The 16,763-nt window shown below is 51.0% G+C and overlaps 2 protein-coding genes across 9 annotated transcripts in view; one reads left to right on the top strand and one right to left on the bottom strand.

Annotated features, from left to right (window-relative positions):
• LOC105497973 (tudor domain containing 10) overlaps positions 1–7,418 on the top strand; it is a 55,967-nt gene extending 48,549 nt beyond the window's left edge. For 4 of the 8 annotated variants that reach the window (XM_011769604.3, XM_011769598.2, XM_011769592.3 and 1 more), the window contains 4 exons: positions 811–958; positions 1,219–1,364; positions 1,642–1,796; positions 4,444–4,592. In XM_011769604.3, the coding sequence (XP_011767906.1) occupies positions 811–958; positions 1,219–1,364; positions 1,642–1,796; positions 4,444–4,592 (598 nt within the window). Of the gene's footprint in view, positions 1–810; positions 959–1,218; positions 1,365–1,641; positions 1,797–4,443; positions 4,593–4,709; positions 5,181–6,692; positions 6,768–7,308 lie in introns of those variants that run through there. The other 4 variants (XM_011769595.3, XM_011769601.3, XM_071084712.1 and 1 more) reach the window with 3 other exon arrangements.
• On the bottom strand, positions 7,011–16,078 carry LOC105498257 (ubiquitin conjugating enzyme E2 Q1). Its single transcript, XM_024798097.2, has 13 exons — positions 15,657–16,078; positions 13,289–13,393; positions 12,853–12,957; positions 12,157–12,207; positions 10,069–10,209; positions 9,768–9,852; positions 9,434–9,494; positions 9,123–9,213; positions 8,949–9,007; positions 8,799–8,847; positions 8,428–8,523; positions 7,969–8,035; positions 7,011–7,498 (listed from the first exon to the last, which is right to left on the bottom strand). Exons 1-13 carry the CDS (start codon positions 15,981–15,983, stop codon positions 7,467–7,469), a joined length of 1,269 nt encoding a protein of 422 aa, XP_024653865.2. The 5' UTR covers positions 15,984–16,078; the 3' UTR covers positions 7,011–7,466.
• Positions 16,079–16,763: the final 685 nt, after the last annotated feature.

Genomic DNA, 16,763 nt, shown 5'->3' with positions numbered 1-16,763 from the left:
GTGGGCATCTGTAGTCCCAGCTGCTCGGGAGGCTGAGGCAGGAGAATTGCTTGAACCCAGGAGGCAAAGGTTGCAGTGAGCTGAGATTGTGCCACTGTAGTTCAGCCTGAGCAACAGAGTGAGACTTTATCTCAAAATAAATAAATAAATAAATAAATAAATAAATAAATAAATCATCTTCCACTTACATACAGCGAAGGCCTGTGACTGTCCACTGCCCTGGATGCCAGGAGATCATGCCAACCATGTTCCCTGCTTTGCTTTAACAGTGGATACCGTTCTTAATGTCAGGAGTGCCAGAATTATCAGTTTGACTTGAAATGCTGTAGGGCCTGTGGCTTTTTGTCACTTGTCACATGTGGTTTAGGCAGGTGGTTGAGTGGAGCAGCAGGGTGACATTTGGAATGTGTGTAAATGCAGGGGAGGAGCAGCTTTGGGATGGAAGGCACATCCTGCATGGTGGACAGTCCACACCTGCATCATTTAGAGACTCATAAATCACTTAGGAGACCCAAAATCTACCCATTGAGGACTTCAGTCCACCTCTCTGTCTCGGAGTTTCTCAATGTGTTTTTGTTTCCCTCTGCTGCGTCCTTTTCCTGCACTCTTCAATCTGTGCGCCCCCAGACTGGCCCTTCCTTTCCTCTGCCGTGGACTGGGATTACTTGGGAACTGGCTTTGGCTCCCACCCTGGAGAGGGTGGGCACAGCCCTCCTGCTTAGGGAACTCATCCCCCAGGCAGTTCAGCCTCCTGCAGGACAGGCGTTGGTCCAGTCGTTCCTTTCCTTGCTCTCCTTGCTCTTCCCGCAGAGGGTCCTTCCTGGTGCTGCTCCTGAGGGAATGCTTCCGAGACCTGAGCTGGCTGGCGCTCATCCACAGTGTCCGTGGGGAGGCGGGGCTGCTGGTGACCAGTATCGTTCCGAAGACCCCGTTTTTCTGGGCCATGCACATCACTGAGGTATGGACTGGTTGTTGGCCCCCTCAGGCTCCTGTGCCTTCCTGCGTGGCCTTCCTAGGGTGGGCACGGTGACAGGGCCGGTCAGTGGTGGAGATGCAGGATAACTACAGTCTGATCCCCAGGTTCAGTTTCGTTCTCTCCCACCTCCTACCTGTTTCCTTTGGGAAAGATTAGCAGTGCTAATGTAACAGGTGACATCTACAGAGGCAGATTTGTAATGCAGTGCAGGCAGTGGGGCCGTTGCATTTTGCATCCCACAGGCTCTGCACCAGAACATGCAGGCGCTGTTTAGCACCCTGGCTCAGGCGGAGGAGCAGCAGCCCTACCTGGAGGACTCCGCTGTTAAGCGTGGGACTCGCTGTCTGGCAGAGTACCACCTGGGGGATTATGGACACGCCTGGAACAGGTGTGTGCCAGGGCAGGGGTAGAGTCTATGGGAGAGGTGTGCAGGGAAAATGCTGCCTTCTTGCATTCTCTTCCTTTGGGCTCTGGTTTTTTTTCTTGTGGCTTCTTCTCTCAAAATCATCTTTATCATTATTTCCTCACTCAAGAATTGGGGAGAAACAGAGCAAACTCGCTCTTCCTCCCTCCCACCTCCACTTTCACATCCGCTTTGTCGAAGACTGCTGTGCATGGCACTAGGCGGAATGACTTCCCTCTGTCTTTCTGCTTTCCTCTGCCAGGTGTTGGGTGCTGGACAGGGTGGACACCTGGGCTGTGGTCATGTTCATTGATTTTGGACAGTTGGCCACCATCCCTGTGCAGTCTCTGCGCAGCCTGGACAGTGACGACTTCTGGACCATCCCACCCCTGACTCAGCCATTCATGCTGGAGAAAGGTGAGACATCTTCTACCTTCCTACTGAGGGTTTCAGGGACAGGAGAAGCCATGGTTGCTTCTGGGACCTGAGCAGGAAACAGCATAGTGGGCGGCCAAGGTGCTTCAGTTTGTCTTTCTGAAAACCCAACCCCCATTTTCAGCATCTGACCCCAGCAAAGCTGCCTCTCGAGTGTTGGTTTTCATGCCTGGGGTCTGGAGCCCAAGATCCCAAGAGGGACCTCAGATGCTGCCCAAAGGCTGAGTTCTCTGGAAGGGAAGAGAAGAGGGCAGATTTCCCACCCCTGCTTCCACCAGAGCTATTCAGCTTTCATCTGTTTTACATACTTTGCATGTTGCTTCAGATTTCACTGGAAAAGGATTCTGCCATAGAAGAAAATTAGCACTCGAATACCAGTGCTAGAGGCCAGAGCACACCACTTAGCACCGCACTCTCCTAACGTGGTTCATTTAGCCTCAGACACCTGCGGGTTTCTCCATAGGTGGAAATGAAGAGGCCCCTTCTCAAGATCGAAGTTAGGTGAAATGTAAAAAGATGAAAGAATGCTTTAGGGGGCAGTCAGGAGAAGTGGAGATGAAGAAGCATACATATACATACACAGGAAGTAAGATGGAAAAGTTTTATTTAAAAAAATTTGTTTTTGCCAGAGGCAGGGTCTCACTCTGTTGCCCATGCTGGAGTGCAGTGGCATAATCGTAACTCATTGCAGCCTCAAACTCCTGGGCTCAAGCGATCCTCCCACCTTGGCCTCTCAAAGTGCTGAGATTATAGGCATGAGCTGCTGTGCTTAGCTGAGATGGAAACATTTTACAGAAAAACTAAGTTTTTTTTTTTTTTTTTTTTTTGAGATGGACTTTCATTCTGTCGCCCAGGCTGGAGTGCAGTGGCGTGATCTTGGCTCACTGCCAACTCTGTCTCCCAGGTTCACACAATTCTCCTGCCTCAGCCTCCTGAGTAGCTGGGATTACAGGTGCCCGCCACCACACCCAGCTATTTTTTTTTTTTAATTTTTAGTAGAGATGGGGTTTCACTATGTTGGCCAGACTGGTCTCGAACTTATGACCTCGTGATGCGTCTGCCTTGGCCTCCCAAAGTTCTGGGATTACAGGTGTGAGCCACCTGGCCCTCAGACAAACTAAGTCTTGAGATGGAGGCTCGCTCTGTCGCCCAGGCTGGAGTGCAGTGGCGCGATCTCGGCTCACTGCAATCTTCGCCTCCCAGGATCAAGTCATCTTCCTGCCTCGGCCTCCTGAATAGCTGGGATTACAGGCATGCACCACCACGCCTGGCCAATTTTTCTGTTTTTTTTTTTTTTTTTTTTTTTGAGACGGAGTCTTGCTCTGTCGCCCAGGCTGGAGTGCAGTGGCGCAATCTGGGCTCACTGCAAGCTCCGCCTCCCGGGTTCACGCCATTCTCCTGCCTCAGCCTCCCGAGTTAGCTGGGACTACAGGCGCCCGCCACTGCGCCCGGCTAATTTTTTTCTATTTTTAGTAGAGACGGGGTTTCACCATGGTCTCGATCTCCTGACCTTGTGATCCGCCCGCCTCGGTCTCCCAAAGTGCTGGGATTACAGGCGTGAGCCACCGCGCCCGGCTAATTTTTCTGTTTTTAATAATGATGGGGTTTCACGATGTTGGTCAGGCTGGTCTCGAACTCCTGACCTTGTGATCTGTCTGCCTCAGCCTCCCAAAGTCCTGGGATTAGAGGTGCAAGCCACCACTCCCAGCCAAAATATATCTATATATTTAAAGATGGAAAGGCATCTCCCAATTGTGCAGGGCCAAGGCTTCCTGGGAGGCTGGTGGGGCTTGTGCCCAGTGGGCAGGGAGCACCACCCAGAGGTTGTCTTGGGTCATTGCATGAAGAGGGTCCCTGCTGCCCAGCCTGGGAACAGTCAGGCATCAGGAGCTTCTTCAGGTGACCCAGGGAAGAGGAGCTTCCTGTCTCAAAGTGCAGATCCCAGCCTGTCAGAAGGGCCAGAATCCCCAACCCAGAGATAAGTCAGACAAGTGTCAGTTTTCTTCCCTTTATGGATGAGGAAAATAACGGCTCAGAAAAGTGAAATGAACTTGTACTTAATAGCAAGAAAATGGCATAGCTGGGGATGAAACCTAGGTCTGACTCTTAGTGATTCAGTTTCATGCATACAGAGAGTCCCAGAGTTTGGGGGCTGTGGTGGGATGGTGGGAGTTGCATGAGGGACAACATCCTTGGGAAAGGTGGGTTTTTGATGAGCTCCCTGCCTGGTTCCAGCATGTAAGAGTGCCCGCTTCTCATGGTAAAAACCTCTCCGCTTTTAACCTTGCTCTATCCAGCCGAAACTCTCAGAACAGAGTTCAGTGAACATGATTTTCTGTCCCTAGTAGAATTTCTCATTAAAAATCCCAGATCCCTGTAATTATTTTAACAAGTGCCTCCTCCCTTTATCTGCTGTTATTTTGCCCTCCCCCATGCTACCTTTTCAGCATTTATCATCTCATTTGATCCTGGCAGCAGGGATTTAGCAGGAACTACCAGAGACTTGCTGGTTGGAGCTGGTTGGCGGCCAGAGCACTTTCCCTGCAGCCCCCGCCTTTTGCTTCCCTCCTTTGCTCCTCCTGCCCAGCCCCGTGCCACTGAGGTTTTGTTGTTGTGTCTTGTTTTGCAGACATTTTGAGTTCATATGAGGTTGTTCATCGAATCCTCAAAGGGAAAATCACTGGTGCTTTGAACTCGGAGGTAACTGCCCCTGCTTCTAACTTGGCTATTCTCCCTCCACTCCTGCCCTTGGGGTCTCTGCAGCAGGCTGCAGCCTAGGCCTGGATACAGTATTTACCTGGCATTCTTAGATCAAATGAATTGCTTATCTGAGGGGTTGGGTGAACTGGCTGGGTGGGCCTTCCTTCCCACCAAGGCTTTGTCTTTCTCTTCCAGTCGCACATCCTAAAGTTTGAAGAGTCTAAATAATGGGGCTCCCCTCAGCATGTTCCCTCTCCTGTTTGCCACGGATCCAGAGGCCACCTGCCCTGCCTTCTCGTACCCCTTTCACCCTTGAGGCCTGGGAGGTGAAAAAAGCCAGACTGTGCCCAGGATTGATTTTCATTTTGCTTTTACTCCCAACTTCTCTCCCAAAAGAGAGTGAAGTCTCATTTGTCATGTGTCTTTAGTTCCCCAACTTGGCATGAACATTTGAACCAAACATAGGAAACTACCATTAGGTTGAAAGCCTGAGGCAGCTGGGATGGTCTTTCTTGTGTCTCTTCTTTGTACCCCAGAGCATGATATAAGTGGTCCTAACAGATTCTGGATAATGGAGAAGCCCTCTGCTAGTTTTCCTGGCATTCAATGTAGAATAGGTAGAGAATATTTAACCAATGAGCAAATAAATGTTGGCATGTTTCATGAGTTTGGAGTGATTGATACTTCTTTCCAGCCACCCTTCCACTGCCCTGCCCTGCCCTGCCCTCTAAAACTGCTGCAGTGAGATTAGAGCCTGCCAGTGTGGGCTCTGGGCCATGCAAACCCTGCCTGGGATATAGATACATGCTTGAGGTATAGGGTAAGAGTTAGTTTCATTTCTTCTTGCCTTCTAAGTGGAGAGAAGAAAATTGTTTCATGATGATATGGCCTTGATTCTTTTTTATACTTTGTACTTTATTAGAACCCTAAACTTAAGGTCATAAAAGGGAGTGCTGGGTTCGGCAAGAAAAATGGAGGATTCTCTTAGAGTTGGTGTCATGCAACTCACAGGAGCAGGCATTTCCCTCTATGTCAAGTGAACATGAACCCCACTGTTTCTTCAAATAATTTTATTAGAGCCAAACTATTTAAATAATTTTATTTGTTTCATCCTTTGGTAGATGAGAAAAATACATTACAAAATACATTATACAGAAGACAGCTCACAGTACACGTTACTAAAAACACAATCTACATTCCAGCCAGGGCTGGTGGTAAGTTCAGAAGAAAGCCACAGAGGCCTTGAAAACCAGATTTCAGCTCTATGGAATGAATTTTCCCCTTATGTCCCGTCTTTATCTCAACCTCAGCATATGTTTTATTAGCACCCCTAATTATGTGGGTGTGGGTAGGGTTAGAGCAGCATTGAGTGGGACTGGTGGACTCTCCATCCACCTAAAGCAGCAAACATTAAAAGTCCCTCAAAAGAAAAGGGGTGGGGGAGGGGGAAAGAATGGCCAATGTGAAAATTGCCGTGTCTCAAAGCATTACAGAACTGCTCTAGCATCCTACAGTTCCCAGGCAGCTGTCCCAAGTCTGGGTTTTCTGAGACTTGGGTCTTCACTTGGCCATCCTTGGCCTCTGTAATTTCCATCTTTATGAGAGCTGCTGGCATCGTAGGTCCTAAGAGGCTGTCTCAGTCCCAGAGCAAGCTTATAGACAAAGTGATACAGGCAGCACCCGCTAGATGCAAAGTCATGCCCAAACTTTTACAACAGCAAGTACATACAACACAGCACTGACAGTTCCATCTCAGTACAGACTCCCCACCTCACCTTCCCTTCCTGGATGTTCCTGAGCCTGGGATAAGGACACAGGTGTATAGAACAACCCCCTTAAAATGCTAACCCTTTCTAGTAGGACCCACCTAGGGGGAGTGGCTTGAAAGAATCCATAATTTCCCAAGCCAAACAACTTCAGAGCTACACCTGTTCTTTTTGATAAAGCCAAATGAAGCAAGAGAGGAAGGTGAGCAGAGCTTACCAATGATCACCATCCGGTGCTGGTTAGAAGCCACTTTCCAGGAGAGGAACCAGTGAACAGCGAAGAGTTGCAGCCACACAGCTGAGATCAGAAAAGACCACATACACACTTGGAGACTGTGTCCCCATCCCCACTCAATTCATTCAAAAGGAATTCTACGAAGCAGCCTCTTGAGCCTCATTTTCTTTTTCCTAGAAATTTGAAAACATCTGTGACTAGAAAAGTAGTCCTAAGAATTACCACCATCGTTTCAGCCTACCACATCGCAGTTTGGCAGGCCAGGCTCTGCATTCCAAGGGGGCAAGTGCTGGTTGCTCCAGAGGCCTTGAGGAGAATCTAGGGGCAGACCAAGTGCGTGCTTCAGCTCCATGTTTCTCTTGCTTTAGCAGCAAAACGCAGCCTCTCATCTCTACCAAAGCAACACTGGACTCGTACCCCACCCCACCTCCCAAGTAGTTCAGGGGATGGGGTGGGATGTGCGAATAAAAATAAAGATGAGTCAAGACCAGCATCTTCAAATTAACAAACTGTAATTGTTTTCCCAAAGATACATTTTTTTCATACACATCCATCATACACTGTAACCAAAAAAAGCAGTGTACATGAAATAAGAGAAAATAAATTAAAAATCCATAGCATAGGTAAGGAGGCTCTAGTCTGGAGCACAGCTGAGTTTCCAGCAATATAAGGAGGCTCGAAAGTTTCTTTTATAAGAATGCCTGCTAGCAAGGGTTCCAGCAAGGTGGTTGGTTGGTCTGTAAGTCAGTCTTGAGTACTTGAAACAGTTCTGTGTTTGTTTTTTTTTCCTTAGCGTTTAGAATAGCCATCATTGTCCTGCAATAGGCAGAGCTATCACGTCCAGGAAAAATGAGGGAGGGAACCACAGAGGCAGCGTGAGATCCAAATACAGCATTCAAAGGTAATTGGTCCAGTGGTGCCTGGGGAGGGAGGAAGGGTGATACTCCAGGGTTAGCCGTCTTCCTTTGGGGGTGTGTACCAGCCTGCAAAGAAATGGAACGGTCAGTGAGGTGGAGGTTCAGGCCCACCCTCCCTGTCCTGCCCCAATCCCTGACGATGTCTCCAGTGTCAGAGGTAAGAGGATGTTGGGGAGGGCTATGCTGTGTGGGGAGAGGTGTATGGGAAGCTGAGAGCCTGCATACCTGGAGATGAAAAAGAAAGGAGAATGATGTGCCCAACCTGAGATGATGGGGGAGTTAGATGAGCTGTTTCAAAAGGTGGTTAAGAAGTGGGTAGCACCAAGTTTATCGGTGATATGATCATTTTGGTGTGTTTCTGGAAGAGGTTGTGAACGTTAGCCACCGCCAGTCCCTCCTGGGAGAACTGGGGCAGGTGCTGTGCTAATCGGTGGTTAAATATCAGAAACCCAGAAGGGGTTCTTCCTCTGTGGCTGGAAGTGAAAACCTGGGCGTGGCAAGTGTCCGAATCTCCTGAGTCCTGGCTCCAGCCTCACCGTTTTTTTCGTGGATCTGCACCAAGGACTTGTAGGACTGCTGTGCTCTTGTCAGACTGTATTGAGACTGGGAGGAGGAAGCCACCACATCAGGCCATGGCCAGCTGTGGCCTTACTGCCCCTCACCTTCTGCAGGCTGTCACCCAGAGACCCCGGAGTCCCAGCTCCCAGCACTGTGGTCTAGTAAAACACTAAGTACCCTCCACCTGGGAGGTCCGTTGGGGGCATAATCCCATAGTCTTCCTTTTCCAGACCGGCACCCTCCCAAAAGTCCTAGGGGTGTCCCTAGGGGCCAAGGCACAGTTGTTCCAATGTGGGGACCCTAGGCCCTCTCATCCAATGCCACCAGTCCAGGGGCCTTATGCTCATTCCTCTAAAGAAGGCAGCCTTGGCCTGCTAGTGGCCCCAAGTGTACTTGGCTCCACCCAGCCCCACCGGCCCCAGGGCCAAGATCCTTACTTTGTTGGCTCCAAACTGCACTCGTGCTTTCCCCTTCACCAGTGTGGCACTGATCTGCATGATCACTGACTCTATGGAGTAGGCACTGCTCCAGCCCTGGGTGAAGGGAGGGACAAGGCAAGCAGGTCCGGATGGAGCTTCCAGAGAAGCCTCATGCTTGTCCTCTGGGCAGTCAGCTATGTCTATAGGAGGGCCCTTGCCCTTTGCCCCCAGCACTGCCACCACCTGTCTTTCTGGGTCAGTGGGTGCAGACCCAGCCCAGCAGAATGAAAGGGCCACATCATGCCTATCACCCAGCCTGCAGGGGTTTATGCTGTAAAGCTCAGCCAATCCCCAGCCAGGCTGGCCTGGCCAAGGAGAGGCAGGCTCACCTGTTTGGTGAGAAGTTCCATGCAGATGGCCCCTCCGCCCAGAACATACCTGCATGAGAAAGGTTAGTCAGCTGTGCCTGACAAAAGCTCCAAGTCTCTTCCCCGCCCTCTGCCAGAGGAGATGCCCTCTTCCGCATGCCAGCCACTCACCCTCCAGAGAGGACTGGAGACACAACCCTGACAAATGGTGGGTCAAAGGGAAAGTTATCCTGAGAGAGACAGAGAGATGACAATCAGGGGAGGGAGGCCAACATCCTCCACAGGACTGTCAGGCAGGCAGGGCAGCCTAGGCCAGAGGGAGACACTGGAAAGGAAAAGCCTTACTTTAAAGGAAAAGTTAAGTAGGATGAAGTCAGCTCCTTCTTTCTCTTTGAGGATCTGGAGATCGTTGTGCAAAGCGCTGTCCTGGTCAACCCTAAGAAGCAACAACCCTAGGCTCAGATGCCTGGTTCCAGCTCAGGAGCTTCATAAGGGCTCCCCTGCCCTGGCTGGCAGCAGACCACCAAACCACTGCCCACACCCACTCCGGGACCCTGAACGAAAATGCTGGATGGGGCTGCCTTGGAGATCCCACCACAGTAGCCCCACTCATACTCCCCCTCAACTTCCTCTCCAATCCCAGAGTCCCCACTCACTTGAGGAGTTTGACATTCCAATCATACAGACTGTCATTCACGAGTTCGACTGCATAGTTTCCTGGAAGGAGGGAAAAGATAAGTGTTAGTAGGATGGTCCAGGTGGTGAGAGTGGATTCTAATGCAGACCCCTTTCCCAGACTGAGAGAAAAAGATCAACAGCTGTAGGTTCACCACAGATGGACATGCAACCAAGCCACTGGCTTGAGGAGCTCCATTCTTGGCCTGAAAAGTTCATAAGCAGTCCTGGACCCCAGAACCTCTTGGGCCCCTTGCCACCATGCCCTTCTTTATGGGTGACTCCTGTGCAGGCCCCTCTCTGGGGCAAACTCACCGCCTTTGAAACTCTGTGATCGGTATATATCCCTGAGCTCCTTCATCAGCCGGTCAGTGGCCTGCACCGAGCCAGACACTGCACCCTGTGAGGGACGGATGACATGAACATTCCTTGGTTGTGTGGTTTGTAAACACACGTTAGACCTTAGGGGCAGTCTGGCAGCTTGCCCAGGATTTAAGGAAGGATTAGGTACACCCCAAAAAAGGAGTCTGCTCTCCATACTGAGATACGATGGCCTACTACTTCCCAGCCATTTCCCACCAACCCCTTCACCAGCCTCTCTCTAGAAGGCACGTACATTTAAGTAATCTTGCCTCTGGTTCTTTTTAATTTTCTCTAGGATGGCCAAGTTTTCTTTTCCAATGCCATCATCTTCAGATTTCTTGCCCTCAGCTGGCTCTTCCTCTTTCATTTCATAGTGATCTAAGTCTTCTGTGTCCTGGGGGAGGTGTGGGGTGGGAGTGAAAAGAAAAGGAAAAAAACCAACACAGGTTAGAGAATGACCACCACCTTCCCAGTCCCATTTGGCAAAGAGCCAAAAGTTAAGGTGCAGCAGTCCATCCAGCAAGTCTTATTAACGTGACACGCTTCCCATTTTTAGAACAATTTCCAGCCCCATTCCCCCTACAGTCTAAAGGATTAAGGCAAATGTCTTCTTCAGCTCTCAAGCTACAGCAAGGACTTAGGAAGCGAGCAGAGCTGCAGCTGAGACTGAGGCAGGGACTTAGCCCTCTTGTTCCCTGGACTGACCCTGCTCCAACTGTTCCTAAAACTCCCTTGGCAGCAGAAACTCTGCCCTAATTCCTAGCAGAAATGACTTGGGCCTGACCCTGTGACTCAAAGCTCATGTTTCACCAGGTGACTATTGCACCCGGGAGTTCTCAGGGCCCCAAGCCTAAAAGAGCAACCTGGATCATTAAATCTCCTCTCCTCGCTACAAATGGAGGGCATGAATCAGGTATGCGGAGGCACCCACTGCCAGATGGAAATGAGAAAGGATGTCCAGAGAGATACATGGAAGAGGTCAATAACAGAATTAGCCCCTTATTCATCCTGCTCTAAGTGAGCAAGCAGCTAGCTCACTGAGCACAGGGGAGGAGGAGACCCTATCTAGGGTTCAGCCCCTCAGCCAGATGTTGGGGGTGTGGCCCAGAGGGCTGTCCACTGTCTGGCAGTAGTAAATTTCATGTCATCAGCCCTTTGCCAGTCTCAAGAACCTTACAGGGTTATAGAACCTGGGATATTAACCTAATGTTAGGAAATAAAAGTAATCAGAGTGATCTCCCCATTTCTGGCAGGACATACCTAATTACATCAGCAGGTAACGTGTACTGAGTGTTTATTATATGCCAGGTTCTGTCCTAGGTGCCACACATACTAGCTCATTCCATTCTTACCACCACCACTCATTATTCTATCATTATCCATTTTACAGATGCGGAAGCTGAGTCTAGTGAGGTTGATTATCATGCCCAAAGTCACAGAACTCTTAGCAGAGCTAAGATTCAGTCAAGTTCTGTCTAGCTCTAAATTTCAAATTCCTAACCATGATTTTATATTCTGTACAAGCATGTTTTTAGAGAGTATATCAGATAGTTTGTTTAGCACTTATGTATCGTCTAAAGTATTTTATATATAACACCTCATTTAATCTCAAAACCACCATACGTAGTAGGTATTATAATCCTACTTTATAGGTAAGACAACTAGGCCGGGCGCGGTGGCTCACGCCTGTAATCACAGCACTTTGGGAGGCCGAAGTGGGCGGATCACGAGGTCAGGAGATCAAGACCATCCTGGCTAACATGGTGAAATCCTGTCTCTACTAAAAATACAAAAAATTAGCCGGGCGTGGTGGCGGGCACCTATAGTCCCAGCTACTAGGGAGGCTGAGGCAGGAGAATGGCGTGAACCCGGGAGGTGGAGATTGCAGTGAGTGCAGATCACGACACTGCACTGCAGCCTGGGCGACAAAGCGAGACTGTCTCAAAAAAAAAAAAAAAAAGAAAACTGTAGCTTAGTGAGATTACATAAAATTCCTCAATTAGGATAGCTAGGATACAAACACAGGTTTCTTGGACTCCAAAGTCATTTGAAATTAACTTACCCAGTATTTGGTTTGAACCACGTTGCACCTGTCTTCAGTGGTTGGATATGGGTGCCCTGTCTCCTCTACTACACTGGCTATTCCTCCGGGTCAGTAAATCTGTCTTTATTTCTTTCACATTTTTCTCCCTCCAGTTCTAGACTGGAGTTCTGGATATGGGTGATCAATTCCTTTGGTATTTTTCTCTCTCCAGTTCTAGACTGGAGTTCTGGATATGGGTGATCAATGCTGCTGACTGAAAGAGCTTCCAGCCAGTGCCACCTCAGGGGACAAGCCTACCTCAGGCATCTCCTCATCTTCATCTTCTGAAGACACGTCTTCCTGTGTGCACTGCAGCGGGGAGGGGAAAGATGGAGATCAGAGCCCCAGTGGCTTGCTACAATGCAGCCTCCAACCTACTCCCCTGAGTCCCCAGGTCTGGAAGCTGTGTGCCTGCCTGTCATGTTGCCAGTCTCTCCACCAGCCAGATCTGAGTGGAAGCAACAGCCCAGGGAATGGCTTTGCTACCAGCCCATTATTTTTCGCCTATCACTGCCAAAGAATAAAAGAAAAGCAAAATGGCTGTCTCTGTCACCCACCTCATAAATCCCAGTTTAATTTTCCTAAGAACCCCTCCTTTACTTGATCTTCTTTAGACTGATATTGCATTCTTGGTTCTCACTAAGGGGCCTGGGTCCCCAGTGGCCACCAACTGTTATTGCTAAGATAATGGTAAAAATTCCCCTGCTCCCTTTCAACATTTGGGATGCTGCCCATGAGAGTGAGTTTTGATATGAGAGATGAAGCTACCAGTGCCCCATTTAGCAAGAGAAGATTCCCATCTGGAGAAGAACAAGGGTGAGAGTCATAAGACATGTATGTTTTTGGGAGCTGGTGGGGATGGAGAAAAACTACTGCAGATTTGTCTCATTTATTTACTGAGTACTCTGTGGGGCAACTCTGCACAACAGGGCCCGAGGCTCCTCAGCTGCTCACCTGCTCTGCTGGCAAGGGCTGATCCAGCATCTCCACATCTGGATGCTGAGGGAGGTTATAGAGTTTACACAGGTCGGAGATGATCCTCTTCAGATGCTGCAATAGCTACAGGTAGGGGAGCACAGAGATATCAAATACTCCTTCCCCACTCCAATCTGGACAAGTACATGGATGAGCTCTTAGTTCAGGCCCCACACCAATACCTAGTTCTCTAAGCCTTATGGGCCATGTGGCGGTGGGAATGAGTCTCCTGATGGACCAGTCCCGGGGCCGGTGCAGGGTCTCCCTCTGGATTCGGTAAGCAACTCCCCTTGAGAGATCGTACCCTAAATGTTGAGTTGTGTACTGTCCACTTTTCAGGATCCCTTTCACAGGATGCTTTTGTGGCATGGGCCTCATAGGAACAAAATGCACCCCTACCCTGTGGCCCCCTCACCAGAGTATTCCCTTTCTTTATGTCCACCAGCCTCTCCAAGACAGCAGCCAAGTTAGGGTCATCAGACTCCACCGACCAGATGGGGGGCACAGCAGGATATGACTCCTGAAGGGAAAAGAGCAACAAGAGCAATCAAAATGGGTGACTCTGGGAAAAGCCAAATTTTGCCTGTCCTCTTCCCCCCAAGACTTCTAGCCCCTTTTCTTCCCACCCCCACCCCCTACACACACATAAAAGCCCAACTCAGGTCAGCATCTAACCAAGCAGCTTCACAACAAATTCTAAACTGGACGAAAAACAGTCCCTGGGATGACCCTTTCCAAGCAGCAGACTGGAACCTTTTCATTCTTTCCTCGAGAGTACAAACCAGGAAACCTAGCACAGCCAAACCTGGCTAACAGCGAAGGGGGAGTCCTCATCTCCTGCACTGCCTATACAAGTTCTAGACTTCAGGTTCTCCCTGGACCCAGAACAGAGTCCTCCAAGCTTGCTTTTCAAACTCCAGAATGGGCTGAGGAAGGGATCACCTCATCACAATGACACTGAAGTGAAAAAAGCAGAGTTCTGTAGGAAAGTATAAAAACTAGACTGTATCTCCAGAACCCAAGAGTAAAAGGGTACTGGCAAGAATCTACCCACACCGCTCCCAGAAGAGCCCCTCAAAGACCAATTCTCCCCACCTCTCCCTTGGGAACCTGCCACCTTCTCAGTCCAGGCGTGGGCTGTAGGGCTCCACATGGCAGGCTGGGAGAAAGCCTACGCTTCTGACATTCCCAGCATTCCTGAGCCACGGTGCCAAATGCAGCCTGACCAGACTCCCCCTCTGCCCAAACCAAGGGGGCTAGTTTAGGCCAAGTATCCTTTATAGCCATGGGGAGTCTGGCTGAGGACCCCCTAAATTTAACTTCCTGCCAGGGACAAAAGCAGTAAATGGCCTCTGGCAACAGAAAGAGCAGCTGGATGGGGGCAAACCTACCCTTAAGGAATTAGAAGCTTAATTCAGGAACAAAATTAACTCTTGAAGTTCCCACACAAGCCAGGGAAACCTTATCCACCTCCACTGGGTATCTTAGCATTGTCATGACTCTAATCCTCAATGCTGAAGGAAAAATAATTATCAAAGATGCCCAAGTCTTCACTTGACTAAGCCACTCCTAGTCCTTCAATTTTAAGTTTCTAGCAGGAAAAGAGAAAGGAAATGAAAGAGAAATGGGACATACGAGTTTTGGTGGGTCACCAATCAATCCAAACTGAGGCTTTACCTCACCAAACCTGAACCTGGTCTGATTGAGAAAACGGACAGAAAACACCATGTAAGTTGAATTCAGTCCCCCAAGTAGCAGAGAATTCACAACTCTGCCTTTCCCCAGGCTACTCCGATTAGGTCTGCCTGCTTGGATAAAGTACTGTCTGCTAGCATTTCAGCTACTGCTCCGGTAGAGAGAATACCATCACAGCAGGTAACACCAACCAATGTAAGTGCTATACCATGCAGTACCAGACATTCCTAAATTAGCAGAAGCCAATTCTCTATTCAAGGGATGTCTGAGGGTAGATCAGGCAGGAGACATGTAAGGTGTATGCCTAGGATGGAATGACGCTCACAGGGGAGAAATGGAACTGTTACTGCCTAGAATAAATGGGGGTAGCGCTGGCACATCACATCACTATCATTACCAGGAAAAGCAACAACCCAGGGCAAATGGACATATCCACAGGGAACAGGGAGGGGAGTGGCAGAACTGCTACCAGCTGAGGCAAAAAGAGGAGAGTTAGAGGTTACACCAGAAAGAGAGAATTAAAAGGAGAGAAGGAAGAGGAGTCAACGAATTGCAAACTATCACTTGGTGAAGTTGAGAGAGCAAGAGGGGCTGCCTGAGGGATACCTAGGCGGGGATCCCACAGGTGGCAACCTCCTAAGTCAGAGGTACTACTGAGAAGGGGGCATCACTGAAATGTGCAGAGGGTTTCAGGCCAGGTCTTTGCAGCTAGGATCAGTGCCGAGGCCTAATATCTTGAAATAAGAGTAAGGGGAAGAAAGGTGCATTCCTAGGTAGCAAGATAAAGTTGTGGAGGAGTAGCCAAAAAGAGCCAAAATCGTGAACCTTGGGATGGTGGGTGGGTTCGTGGAAACGGGTAGTCTAAGCGCCATATGTCGGGGTGTCCCTCACTATCGGGGTCAATGGTAGAGATTCTGGATGCACCGCATAACCTCTAGCAGCAGAAACAAATGTAACCTGGAGAGAAAGAGCTGAGCCCTAAGAGGGGCTTCGGCCTCCCAGGTCCTTCAAGAGCAAAAAGCTGGATGGAGTGATCCTGGGTCCCTGACAAGGGGCCCCCACAGAGAAGCACGAGAGGGGGTCCTCACCGTGATGTTGCAGTGGATGCGGACAGGATCCCCAGGCACCGACCCCCGTGGGGGGAGATGCGGTCCAGGCGCGGCCCCCGCCCCGGCCCCTCCGGCCCCAGCCAGCAGGAACTCGCAGCTCAGCTCGTCCAGGCAGGCGCTGGCAATGCGGAAGCGCTCGTGGCCGCGGTGGAAGATGGACTCGAGCAGCTTCAGCTCTCGCCTCAGGCAGGGCCCCGGCCCCGGGCCCCCCCCTGGGCCGCCCCCGGCCCCCGGCGCCGCCCCCTGGCCCCCCAGCTGCTGCCCCGGCCCCGGCTGCTGCTGCCCCTGCGGCTGCGGCTGCTGCATCCTCCGCTCCGCTCCGCTCCGGGGCCGGCGGGCCGGGAGCCTCCGGCCTCCGCTCCGGGCTCCGCCGCCGCCGCCGCCGCGGTCCGCACTTCCTGATCCCCCCTTCGCCAAGATGGCGCCGCCGCCACCTCCGGGACAGGCCCCCCCCTCCGCTCGCTGGCCCCCCCCCCCAGCCGCCGGAAGCCGCGCGCCCCTCCTCCTCCTCCTCCTCCTGGGCGGCCCCGCCTCCGTCCCCCTCACGTGACTTCCCTGCTCTGGCCTCCTCCACGTGATCTCTCCGTCTTTCCCGCCCCCCTGTTCTCGCCTGCCACCCTCCACATGTGACCCGGGGTCTGGGGCTTGCCTCTGTGAGCGCCTCTGTGCGTGTTTGCGTACGTCGTGCGTGCTTGCGCGCGACGCCCCTTCTCCTGCGCTCCCCTCTCACGTGACCCGGCGCCGCGTGCTCCCAGGGGCTACCCGCGCAGGACGCTGTTTCCTGCCTCGGGCCCCGCTTCCCCCGCCCCCGAGCCGTGACGAGCGTGCCCGGCGCTCCATGGACAGAGAAGAAAGAAGTGCGGTCTTCGCCGTGCAGTCTTTATCCTGCGCCCCCATGCTGGTCTTCGGCGCAGGATACCGGAGCCTCTGGTCCCCGTGGGGGTGGGCATGCGGCGTCTTCATACTGAGGGGTGTGTGGTCGGGGTAGAAGCCGGGGACCGGAATGCAAGTGGCGGGGATTCTTGTCCCAGCCCTTTCTCTGATGGCGTTTTGTGACCTTGGGTTAACCACTTTCCCGCCAAGTCT

Source organism: Macaca nemestrina, chromosome 1, assembly GCF_043159975.1.
Source record: "Macaca nemestrina isolate mMacNem1 chromosome 1, mMacNem.hap1, whole genome shotgun sequence".
Lineage (NCBI taxonomy): Eukaryota > Metazoa > Chordata > Mammalia > Primates > Cercopithecidae > Macaca > Macaca nemestrina.
The sequence above is the reverse complement of the archived record's forward strand: the minus strand, read 5'-3'. Positions and strand labels throughout refer to the sequence as shown.